This window comes from Typha angustifolia, chromosome 7 (genome assembly GCF_048772165.1).
Source record: "Typha angustifolia cultivar Huaian chromosome 7, ASM4877216v1, whole genome shotgun sequence".
NCBI classification, from domain to species: domain Eukaryota; kingdom Viridiplantae; phylum Streptophyta; class Magnoliopsida; order Poales; family Typhaceae; genus Typha; species Typha angustifolia.
In genome coordinates, this window is record NC_133245.1 from 2,972,958 (window position 1) to 2,984,886 (window position 11,929).

At 43.2% G+C, this 11,929-nt stretch overlaps 4 protein-coding genes and 1 non-coding gene across 5 annotated transcripts; all 5 read right to left on the reverse strand.

The window, feature by feature from the left end:
• Nucleotides 1-94: 94 nt before the first annotated feature.
• Nucleotides 95-167, reverse strand: TRNAF-GAA (transfer RNA phenylalanine (anticodon GAA)). Its single transcript has one exon. It is a non-coding gene; the product is annotated as a tRNA-Phe (tRNA).
• Nucleotides 168-347: 180 nt separating this feature from the next.
• LOC140762125 (vicilin Cor a 11.0101-like) lies at nucleotides 348-2,574 on the reverse strand. Its single transcript, XM_073099742.1, has 6 exons — nucleotides 1,824-2,574; nucleotides 1,579-1,754; nucleotides 1,433-1,513; nucleotides 1,058-1,330; nucleotides 649-970; nucleotides 348-556 (listed from the first exon to the last, which is right to left on the reverse strand). Exons 1-6 carry the CDS (start codon nucleotides 2,572-2,574, stop codon nucleotides 354-356), a joined length of 1,806 nt encoding a protein of 601 aa, XP_072955843.1. The 3' UTR covers nucleotides 348-353.
• Nucleotides 2,575-4,108: 1,534 nt separating this feature from the next.
• Nucleotides 4,109-5,174, reverse strand: LOC140763279 (non-specific lipid transfer protein GPI-anchored 5-like). The gene is made up of 3 exons (XM_073101393.1): nucleotides 4,701-5,174; nucleotides 4,539-4,598; nucleotides 4,109-4,425 (listed from the first exon to the last, which is right to left on the reverse strand). Exons 1-3 carry the CDS (start codon nucleotides 5,020-5,022, stop codon nucleotides 4,298-4,300), a joined length of 510 nt encoding a protein of 169 aa, XP_072957494.1. The 5' UTR covers nucleotides 5,023-5,174; the 3' UTR covers nucleotides 4,109-4,297.
• Nucleotides 5,175-6,618: 1,444 nt separating this feature from the next.
• LOC140763357 (non-specific lipid transfer protein GPI-anchored 5-like) lies at nucleotides 6,619-7,590 on the reverse strand. Its single transcript, XM_073101513.1, has 3 exons — nucleotides 7,143-7,590; nucleotides 6,984-7,044; nucleotides 6,619-6,858 (listed from the first exon to the last, which is right to left on the reverse strand). The coding sequence occupies exons 1-2, from the start codon at nucleotides 7,465-7,467 to the stop codon at nucleotides 7,007-7,009; spliced, it is 363 nt and encodes a 120-aa protein (XP_072957614.1). The 5' UTR covers nucleotides 7,468-7,590; the 3' UTR covers nucleotides 6,619-6,858; nucleotides 6,984-7,006.
• A 2,903-nt stretch (nucleotides 7,591-10,493) lies between these two features.
• LOC140763240 (uncharacterized) lies at nucleotides 10,494-11,780 on the reverse strand. Its single transcript, XM_073101331.1, has 4 exons — nucleotides 11,315-11,780; nucleotides 11,078-11,140; nucleotides 10,931-10,987; nucleotides 10,494-10,842 (listed from the first exon to the last, which is right to left on the reverse strand). Exons 1-4 carry the CDS (start codon nucleotides 11,676-11,678, stop codon nucleotides 10,703-10,705), a joined length of 624 nt encoding a protein of 207 aa, XP_072957432.1. The 5' UTR covers nucleotides 11,679-11,780; the 3' UTR covers nucleotides 10,494-10,702.
• Nucleotides 11,781-11,929: the final 149 nt, after the last annotated feature.

Sequence of the window (11,929 nt, forward strand, 5' to 3'; positions counted from 1 at the left end):
AATTTAGGCATGGAGATATCTACTCTTGGGAGATATTTAAAGAAAATATATGCATAAAAATACTGGCAGAAAAAAACATTGAATATCGAATAGATGCGGTGAGCGTGGATCGAACACGCGACCTTCAGATCTTCAGTCTGACGCTCTCCCAACTGAGCTATCCCCGCTTGTTGATATATCAATAACATATTTATTTATTTATAAGCCATAAGCATCGTTATTTATTGCAGCCAAGCGCGTAACACGCTCGTTAGTTATTACATACGTATACACGGATACGCTATACTTTGGGGTTTTACCGACTCCTTATCAGCAACTAAGCTGTATCTCGCATTGTATTATGCTAGTCACACTTAGAACGCTGCCACGGCTTCCAACACGGACGCCAACGCAAATTGGCGTCGTCCTTTCCCCCGCTGCTGCTCTCTTCCTTCTGGCCCTTCGAAGAAGACTTCCTCCTCCTGGGAATTGAACAACTCATCCACTTCCCTCGCCTCCGACGCGAAGGATAACTCCTTCGCCTCCTTATCCATCTTCTTCAGCACGTTATTCCTACCTGGATATCCATATCGTAACAAGTCATAGTTCGGTCAAAGACGAGAGTTATTCTATATATATATATATATATGTATGTATGGGTGTGTGTACCTGCGAGGAAGATCCTCTCGTTGTTCTCCGCACGGATCTCGAAGCAGACGGCCTGGAAGTTCTGATCGCGAGAAGCAACGTCCACCGTCGGGTGTCCCGGGGGCACCACGACAACTGAGCCAGTAGAGACCCGGCCTTGGACTAGCTGGTAGCGTTGACCCTGTTGACCTCCTTCCTGCTCCTCCTCGCGTTGACCGCCCTTCCTGGTTCGGCCTTGACGACCGGCTAAGTGGGGGCAGACTATCTCGATGTGGCCGTTTCCTTCGGTGACGAGAAGTATCTTCGTGGCACGCGAGTTGTAGAACGGCGCCATCATGGAGCCCTGCCAATTAAAAAGGATTTATAAAATAATATAAGGTGCCATTTGCGAATTTTTCCTAGCTACAAGAGGACGAGGATATGTACGTACGGCGCTGATGTTGACAAAGGATACTTTGACGTCCATATCTCTAAGCTGTTGGTAATCATTAGCATCTGCTTCGTAGATCTCACCATGTCGATTCGAGTGAGCCGCTTGTTTCCTGAGTAGATTGTACGGGCCTCGTGATTCACGACCAAAAGGCCAACGTCCGCCGCCGTGCGAAGCGTGTCGACTAAGTGCTCGGATTTGCTCCTCAGAAGCCCTTATTATAATTCCCTTGCTCTGCTTCTCAAATATCCTCTCTAACCTTTCGCTTGGGCTCTGACAGTAAGATAATATATCCAGAGAAATGATCAGAATAACGACAAGAATAAACATACACAAAAGAAGGATAGGATAACATGCTGCAAGTGGATAATGTACCTTAAAGGCTGCTTGCATGACTTCCTTGCTAAATGTCCGATAGAACGACTCTGGATTTTGTCCACCAGCTCCAAAGAAATGCTTCGATTATAAATTAAGATTAGTATGCAGTTAGTAAACAAAAAAGTAGAAGTGTTCGTTTTTACCTCAAATCGTCCAGGAGTGGATACGGGTCGGAGAAGCTTAGCCATGACCAGCTTCTCACGGCTGTCACTGTTGACCAAATAGACAACTAATCCTGATGGTATCATCATGATATCTCCTTCTCGGATTTCGTGCGACTCCTTATCGTCCTTATGTAGGATGCTCATAATTCCTCTTCCTGCATGTTGTTATATAAAAATTAGCTTCAAAACTTATACCAAGAGAAATAACTTCCAAGAAAATTCACCTCTCACAACGTAGAGAACGGTGTCGGCATCCCAGTGAGAAGGCATCACGAAAGTACGAGGATTAGCCTCCAAGATAGCGAGTCTGTAGTTTGCTATTCCAATCAAAAGCGGGGACTTCTCTGCAAAGTTTCTTAGAATCCTAAGGTGCCCATGCTCACTTCTAAATTGGTGCCTAAAACTTTGCCTATCAAACATGTAAGGGTTCTCTTCAGTACTCCTCTCTTCTTCCTCCTCTCTGTGAGGGTTATCCCTACTACTTCCTCTCCTCTCTCTATACCTCTCCTCACACCACTGTTCACACCTCCTCTGATCTTGTTCTTCTCCATGCTGCTGTTGACACTTCTGCCTACACTCTCTAAGCTTCGTTTGTGGGTCTTCTCTATCTTCCATCCCCCTACTCCCTCTCTCTCTCTGCTGCTCGTATTCCTCTTGGCATCTCCTCTGGCACTGCATCCTCTCTTGGCTTCCGTGCCTGCTTTGCTCGCACCTCTGCCTGCATTGCTGCAGCCTTTGCTCCGGGTCCTCTCTTGGGTTATCTTTCTTGCGGCCGTACGATGTCTCTTCTTGTTGCCTCTCGCAGCGCTCCTCACATTTCCTCCTCATGCCTTGGTCGTAGTGCGGTTGGGCTCGGCACTTCTCCTTGCATCGGCGTAGCTCGGGGTCGTCTCGCTCATAGGAAAAGCCTAAGGTGGTGGAGAGGAGGAGGATAGAGAGGAATAGTAGTAAGGGAAGGATACGATTAGTAGCCATTGTTGAGCTTAGAAGGGTTAGTGGTGTAGTGAGATGGGAAGAAGGGTGTCAATTTATAGCGAGAGTTTAAGAGGTGGTGAGTAGTGTGCAGTGAATCGGCGCGTTTAACGTGGCAACTGGACCTCGAATGCATTGCTACCTGGACGAGCAATTCGCCACGTCCATGACGGACGAGGCTCGTGACGTGGCAGGCAGAGCGGCGTTGTGGCGAAACGTGGCAGTCTGGATGAGACTGGCGAAGCCAGACAGCATCTATAAGAGCTGGTGTTGTCTCTATCCGAATTGGAGATATCGAGGTGTGCTATTCTGACGTGGAAATTGATCCAAAATTAATAGCACAACCGTTATTGTTATGTGGCGCATGGAAGGGGCTTCGTGTTTAGGTAAGGAGTAAATTTTGTTGTTTATTGGGAGTATAACATAAAGACTGACCATAAGAGAATTAACAGATAATTATAAAGTACATATATATATATATACATACTTTATATGAAAAGAAATCATAACTTTATATGCTAATTTGTATCTATACTTATCCTGCGAAATAATATAAGCCGGATCCGGCCCAATACCTCTATCGGGTCGGGTCGGAATCTCCAGGCAAAGACTGGCAACCCGGAAGCTTTTGACACTGGTTCCGGGTCTCGACTTTCCCATGCGCTCTGTAATTTTGGGAAATCGATCTCGGCCGACGAACTCAGAGAGGTACTGTTTTTGTTGTTCCCTTGTGATTTACGTCTCGAATTAGTTTTTCTTTTCCGTCTCGCGCATGCTTGTTTAGAAGTTGGAATCAGATTCTAGGGTTTTTTTTTTCCAGGTTTTTTGTGGTGGATTTTATTGGTTCGTTTTGTTAGATAGTCTTTAGAGTTTAGACTTAAAAGAGCTAATCGAACTGCACTCTCCGAGAGGCGAAATAATTTTTTAACTTGCGACATTTAATCCATTGTTATATTTCCCTATGGTTTTAGGTAACTTTATTACTGCTAATATTTCAGAGACAAGCATCGAAGATTTGCACGTTTGAAGTTGCTTACTGTTTGCATTTGACGTTAGGATTTTGAATCTGGGGAAGGTAGGTAATTGAGAATTTTGCCTGGGGTATTCAATTGTTCTTATCCCATTTTTAAAATCTGAACGGTTTGTATAATCCATCAAATATAGTCGATTGCTTGTTAAGTATATAGTTCATCTTCTAATTAGGTGTGACATATAGAAGTAGCCACTATTACTATGAAAATATATAGATCGCCAAACTTGACATATGGAATGCCAAATCAATCCTGTTTCCTCTGGTACTTGTACCTAGTTAACTCTAGCAATGTAGTTAGTCCGGGGTTGATTGCAAATATAAGTTCAAACTGAGCAATAAAATTGTTCAAGGCTTGATTTCTATGCTTTAGGTGGAAGTTGTATAACAAGGGATCCATGAAACAAAAAAAAAAAAAAAAAAATTCTAGGCATTGATTGTGATCATTTAAAAGCACACATTTCACTGCTCTTGCCATGTTATTAAGATATAACGTACACAAGGGTCTTCTTTGTAATGGGGGAATAGATAATAGTCTCTTCTCAATAAGAATATATAGTGTAGTACAAATTTAAGTACCCTCAAACTAGGGCGAAAGAATTACAAAACCAGGGAAACAAATGCAAGACATTTTTCACACGTCACATAGAGTGAATTATTGGATTTGAAAAGAGCCCGTAACTTTAAAGAATGAACTTAGAAAGCAGGCGATATGGAGAAATATGCCACAACAGAGAGAAGGGTGACCGCAAAAGAGACTGGTATTGCGAGAAAAGTTCCATCAGATGAGTCTTCGCCTGTTGCTGGAACAGTCTTTGATCCACCTGCACCCATTCACATATTTGCTGTTAGTATACTATTCAAGATCTCCTGCTATGTTACAATCTCCCAAGTTTCATCTTTGTTGTGAACTATATGGCAACTCTTCTAGTTATACCTGTTTCAGTAGTCGGTGTTGCAGGAGAAGGTTCTGGTGCAGCTTTTGGTGCACCGTTGGCTGTTCATGGTGTTGTATCATGGAAAAGGATTAGAAATTGTCTATTAAACATCAATGTTTAGAGTACTGCAGCATGTAGATATATGTTTAGGTGATGCTTACTGTTGCACTCGCTCACAGGTGGTGTTTTGACCTTACAAGCATCAGGAAGAGCTAATGCCTTGGTCTGGTTGACGTTGATGCCGAGAGACGATCCCCCGCCATTTAGGACCGTGCAGAGGCACTGTGGATCGGACTGCACGACACTTGCGAGCTGCGAGCAACATGAGCTCGACGGGGTTGACGCATTCCCAGAGATGTAGTCCAAGCAGGGCGCTAGGCTTATGATGGCCGACGAGCAATTGTCGGATTGGCCCGAGGTGTAGGCGGACAATGTCAGCGCGAGGACTGCCACTAGACAAACGAGGACTGGTCTCAGAGCCATTGCTATTTGAAGAAAAGACTAAGATTGGTGAGGCTTTTGTTAGTGAGAAGGGGAATGGAGTTTTGGTTTGAGTTGGAAGGAGCAAATCGGTTGGGGGCTTTTATAAGGGGAATTTCTGAGCAAAGGACGTCAGAAAGTAGGTAGATATTCTGGTCGAACTGCTCATCCACTTTCTAACGAACTTTTTTAATATGCTTAATACATTCTTCTAACGAGAACTTAGTCAACTGAATGCCGTGTTAACTTTATTCTATCGAATCAGCTTATAAACCTAGTTAAGAGAGGATCTCCTAGTGGTCGTCTTTTGATAAATAATAAGATTCTTTGCTTATAAACCTCGCAGTATTCACCCACTCTTCAACTAACATCTCCACACGTTGACAGCAGATAACGGCTGTTCATCATTATGCTCATAATTCCTCTTCCTGGATGCATTTTGTTCCCACTAAAATATTTTTGACTCTTTCAAAAACAGTCATTATAGGTATATTTCAAATAATTTCCTAACATATTATCTTAAATTTAACGAACACATATAAATGATAAAAATACCCTCCTTTCTTAAAGTTTAGTGTATAAAATATATTTACAAACGATTTTTAGTTTTACAAATGAATTTTTTTTTCCTTGTATTACGATATTGGGAAAATATTAGATAGTTTTTAAATATTTCTTAAATAATTTATGCAAAAGTAAAATAGTCCTTTTTAAATTTAAATTTAGTTTTAATTATGATTAGCTAGATATAATTAATATAATAGCTTCTTTGGAAGACCATATTAATTCCGGTGGGAATTATAAATATTTTAAAGAATATAGTGGTAATTACAATATTTTGAAAGTTTTTGGTAGAAATTATATAAAAATTCGTACTATATGTTGTGATGGCTCTGTTAGGTTGTATTGATTAAACTTGCCATTTGGATGCGAAAATCAATTCTGTTTCTCACGGTACTTACACAAAATTTACTCTAGAAATGCTCGTCTAGAGTTGATGGTTGACTAATTGCCAGAGAGTTGGTCAAGGCTTAATTTCATCTCTATATTATTATTTGGTACGAAGGTTATGACGTTCTAGAATGAATACAATCTGAACCATATGTGAATATGAAATCAGTAGGTGGAGTTGTAAGTCTATCACTTGACAAATCTGACAGTGATTGCGATCATTTGAATCCGCCTGTTTGACTATTTGATTGCGATCGATTGAGAAAGTTTGTAGGCAGAGTATTGTTTTAATTTATTTAATACATCTTATATACAAATTGAGAGAGGAAATGCGATGATGACCGACACTATAATGGAAAACAAGATATCAAAGTCTTCACGACATAAATAAAAAATATAACATAAAACACAACCATAAAGTTCTCCTGCAGCTCCGTCGCAATATAGCAGTCAATAATCTACAATAAAAAGAGAAAAGAAGAAAAAGTAAATGCTCCAAGAGTGACCTTGGCTTGCGGTTTTGCCATGTTATTTAGTTTTAAATGTACTAATGGGTTGTATCAGAAGCTGTGCTCATGTCTATATTGCAGTAATCTGGTTCATGTTTGTGAAGTTCTGTACGCGAGAGTCTTGTTCACATTAGGGAAATAGATAAATAGTCTCTTCTCAATAAGAATATATAATGTAGTACAAATCTATATACCCTATAAAGTAGGGCGAAACAAATACAAAACCAGGAAAAAGAATGTAAGACATCCTTCACACATTACATAGTATCTATTAGTAACTTATTGGATTTGAGAAGAGCTCTCGCGCGACTATAAGAATGAACTAGGAAAGCGGGGGTTATGGTGAGAGGACTCTGTGACAGCCTTTGACCCGACCCACCTGCATCCATTCACATACTTGCTGTTAGTATATATATAATTCAAAAACTGATGCTGTATATGTTACAAGCTATCAAATAATTGATCTTTGTTGTGAACTATGGAGACTCTTTTAATTAATTATACCTGCTTCAACAGTTGGTGCATGTTCATGGTGTTGCAGGAGAAGGTGCCGGTGCGCCATTGACTGTTGTTCATGTAAAAAAGGATTAGAGATTGCCTCTTACACGTCAGTGTTTGGAGTACATAATGCAGTAGAAAGATACGTGTTTATGGTATGCTTACTGTTGCACTCGCTCACAGGTGGTGTACTGACTTTACAAGCACCAGGAAGAGCTAACGCCAGAGTCTGGTTGACGGTGATCCCGAAAGACGATAGGCCGCCGTTAAGCACCGGGCAGAGGCACAACGGCTCAAACTGCACGACAGTCGCGAGCTGCGAGCAGCATGAGCTCGACGGGGTTGATGAATTCCCGGTGATGTAGTTCAAGCAGGGAGCTAGGCTTATGATGGCCGATGTGCAGTTGCTCGTTTGGCCCGAGGCGCCGTAGGCGGACAGCGTCAGCGCGATGACTGCCACTAGACAAACGAGGATTCCTCTCGGAGTCATTGCTACGTATTTGATTTGATGGTGGCTTGTAGTAGAGGTTTAGATGGAGAATTTAGAGAAAAGAAAAGATTGGTGAGGGGTTTTTTTCTTAAGTATGAGAATGGAATGGTGATGTGGTGGAGGGAGCAAATACTATGGGGGGGTATTTTATAAGGGGAAGTTGTGAGGAAAGGACAGAAGGTGCGTATTCTGGTGAACTGCTCCTCCTATTTTCTAACGAATTGTTTGAATGGTAATATCAAAGAAGGTTCTTAGATCTCTCTCGAGGAGAATTCACAATTGATAACTTGAGAAGCAATATTCTGATGCCACGTTGGCGCATGTGCTTAATGGATTCTTCTAACGAGAATTATTCAACCGAATGCCGTGTAAGTTTATTCTATTGATCAACTTGTTGGTTATTTTGTCAATTTTATATAATTCTAGAGAAATTAGTTAAGAGAGGATCTCCTGTTGGTCTTCCTTGACGGGTAAAATATCCTTGCTTATAAACCTCTCAGCATTCGCCAGCTCCTCAACTAACCATTCCAGACGTTGAACAAATGGTTTTCGTGGAATTGTGATTAGCCGGATATTTTTCTACTACATTAGGCTATTACAGTGTACGTTGGGATGATACGATTGCTTAATGTTTGACTAATTAACCTGGGCAGATTTCAGGCCAATGGAATTGAATATTATTGTGACGTTAACCATTGAGGGTGGACTGTGGATATCGTAGTCATACTGGGCCGGCCCTACAGAATTACAGGTTCGGGCCTGATAGATGGAAATCAGGCTTCACTATCAGGGTAGCTTCAGATCCAAGCTGGGCTAATTAGTAGGCAATATCATCCGATCGCACAAACTTATGCACACAGAAAACAGCGTTAAAATTTTGTGGAGCTTTTCACTATGAAGGGCTAAAGCAAGAACAGGCGGGTAACCGAGATGCACAAGATACGTACACAGATAGTAAGCAAACACCCCAACGCTAGAAGAATTATAATGGTGGGGTTCTAACGTACCTAATTTCCGGCTGTACTTCGTGTATTAATTCCTACAGGGCTTTATGTCCCCTCTTGACTCTAATCGTATCGTCGTGTGCATGTATATGTCTGCGCTTCGGCAAAAGTTAGAAAAAGAGGAAACCGGCGGGGGCGAGAAGCATCGCCAGCAAATTAGCACCGTGAAACAGCGCCGCTCCTCCGGCACTTGAACACAGATATTCTGGGAGCGGCGGTAGTCCATGAAACGGGGGCGGCAGCAGATCTGGACACCCAGGTCGTGGATATGGGGGGCGCGGTGGCGCTGCAAGTAATAAAGAAATAAATTATTATTATTATTTAAGCATACCAAGATCAGGATAAGTCGAGAGGGAAAAAGATTATATATATATATATAGGAAGACCGGTTTATGATTAAAAATCTCACGGTGTCTAGAGGGAGGACGACGGGGATAGGGACGGGGACGGGGACGGAGAAGCCCGGAGGAAGGAGGCTGGGCATCGTCGTCTGCAGTATAACGTCGACAAATATTTAATTTAACAAACGATTCAGAAAGCCTTAGAAGCTAAAGGGTAGATTAGTCAGTGAGGAAAGGAATAGTCCCTGCCTTGCATCGTGACGCTCCGCCCCGCCAGTAACGCGTCGGAATCTGCGAACAATTGGAATTGAACATGAGAAGCTAACAGAAGAAATCTTCGAAAAAGAAAAGAAAAGGAAATTGTGAATGAGACTTAATTGGCATGCAGGAGTAGAATAATTATTCGCAAACATAATTATACTGTAGAAGACGCAAGAAAGCCGTAATAGAACTTAGCCAAAAGCGAAAGTAGGACACGTGCAAGAACGCCGTAAGCGGATTTAGCTAGTTACTGCTGCAGCGCACATTAGGGGATATAAAACAGCCAATGAGAAGGCAGCAGTACGTTGAAAGGACCAAGAAGTTGGGAAGAGAAAGGGAAAAGGTTAAGAAGAACAACTCGATCGCTAAGAGGACGAGACCACAGCTAGACGTTAACTAGCAGAATAATGCAAATCTCTTCTAAGCAAAGCGAGAAAACGTAAAGATATATCACAAGAACCGGCGCCAAGATCGATCACCTCCAAGAACTAGGCTACTGCTAAGATCATAACCAGCAGTCCAATAAAGCATAAAGATCGAGAAGAGGAACATTTGCTGGATCACGTGAGAGATCGAAATTAAACCTCGACAGATCTCCTCTAGGGAGGAGGCAGCATCTCCTGAACCGTTTGTTCCACGGCATGAAGAGTAGAGCGAGACAACGCGGGAGGCGTTTAGGCCGCAGAGGCAGGCGGCGCCGCCACTGGATCCATCAAGAGTAGCCGCGATGGCTTCGCAGCAAGAGGCGGGGGGCTTCGAGGAGACGTTCTCGTGTGTCTCCGCTGCCTCCGGAGAAAGGCACGAAAGAAGCGCCTGGAAGGCGTCGGTCGAGCATTCTGGTCGAGGCGGCGACGGTGCCTCGGCGACGGATCCTTCCGTGAACGCGGCGGAGGCCGCGATCGCTGAGAGGAGGAGGAGGAGGAGGAGGAAGGAAGGCTTCATATCTTGATCTTAGAGATGGAAGTGGATTTCTGGAGAAGTGAGTGAGTGACGTCTAGTATTTATAGCAGCCGTTGAGTGACCCAGCTAGGACTTGGGACTCCCTTCTGTTATTTCTTGGACTAATCTGGACCGTTCATTCGTTAGTTTCTGTTATGGTTGAAGGATGACAGCTTGCGATCCCGGCCTACCTCCGGGCCTTCCCTTCGGATGCGTAAGCAAACGAATTGCAAGAATCTCCCAACAATTCCGGGATTTAGCCACCCCACCCCAACTTATCCCAAATAATAATTAACTTGCCATGTATGCTAGCTTTCTGTAGCAATTCTACGTTCGTATGGATGGAAGTTATAAGAATTCCTACATAACTTTATTGTATTGTTTATAGTTGTCATTCTTCTGCTTTAAACTTTGTATATATATATATATAGGAGAAGACTCTTGTACAAATGTAACAATCTCCACATGCTCATTCATCAACTTTCCACTGCACTGGACGTGAAATGATTAGGAGTAAGAAATATGAATTAGCTAGCTATTATTCGTGAAGCATACAACTAATCAGATGTTTTTCTTCTTAAAATCCTCAAGTGAAGCCTAAATCTTGCGAAAAAGAAAAAACTAAGCCAAAGTTCCAGACTAAAGAGACATTGCAATTGCCTCTGCTGCATCACAACTAAGTTCCCTTGATCACAAACAAGCTAAGAAGAAGACAACGATCATCAATCTCCAGACGAACAAGAAGCCTCCGCCACCGCTCACCGGCGATTGGGCTGACGCATCTGAGAGAGGATATCGGCTGCGGAACGGCGATCGTGTTGTCGTATTAGCTGCACACCGGAGTAATTTAAGTATACAAAAATGTAATATAAGTAACTAATAATCAAATGTTTCTTAATTAGATAGCTCAAATATTACATTCTTTGGGAGTCGACGGTTGGCCTGGATCCGGGAGGACGGGTGCTTCAGGGCTGGCTGCAAAATTGTCAGAAATATGAGGACCGAAATGAAGAAAGAAAGAAAGAAAAGATAGCTAGTAGTTGAAGGGTGAAAGTATAAATGTACCTGGACTAAGTTTGTCCGCACCTGTAGGTGTGACGCTGCGGAGCGGCGGCAAGGACTGGGATTCTGCGGGAAAAGATGCAGAGAGGAAGAAGACACCCATGGCGCAGGTTAGAAAATGGAACCATTTGTGAATCAAAAACCAAATAAAAGAAAAAGAAAAAGAGAAGCATCTGGAGAGCATCAGATGTTTACGCCAATAAGTGAATAAAAGAAAAGGAAAAAAATGATTTGGTGGACCTCGGCAGATCTTGACGAAGGAATCGGCGGCGGCGCTCGCGTTCGGAGCTCGGCAGGAGTAGAAGAGGGAAACGACGCGGGAGACGTCGATTGGGAACCCGAGGAGGAGCGGATCCCGTACCAGGTGGCAGAAGCAAGCGCCGTCGCCGCCGCGGAGGAAGGCAGCGCAGCACGCGACAGAGGGAGCGAACGTGGGGACGTTCGGCGGCGCCGCGACGTAGGGGAGACACGCCGACATCGCGACAAGTTGAAACGGGCAGTCGATCGGCAGAGCTGGCGGCTGCGGCGGCGGATTCTGGGCGACGGAGGAGGCGATAGCGAGAGCGGCGAAGAGAGCGAGAGCGAGAGCGAGGGCGAGATCCATCGGTTTCTTGGCGATGGAGTATGACAGAAATGCCCTTTTGTGGAGGGAAACGAGCAGAATGGGATTTCTCGATCGTATTCGTAGGTGGTTTATTAGTTCGTTACTTGGTCTCGTTAAATGGAACGAAATTTTGCATATAACATCCTCAGTTTAAGTTAATTTTCTTTTCCAACTCCGCAGTTGTACTATTTGCAAATCACACCAAAAAGTTTTTAGTAAAATAAGCGGACATCAGTTTCATGCTTTATAAA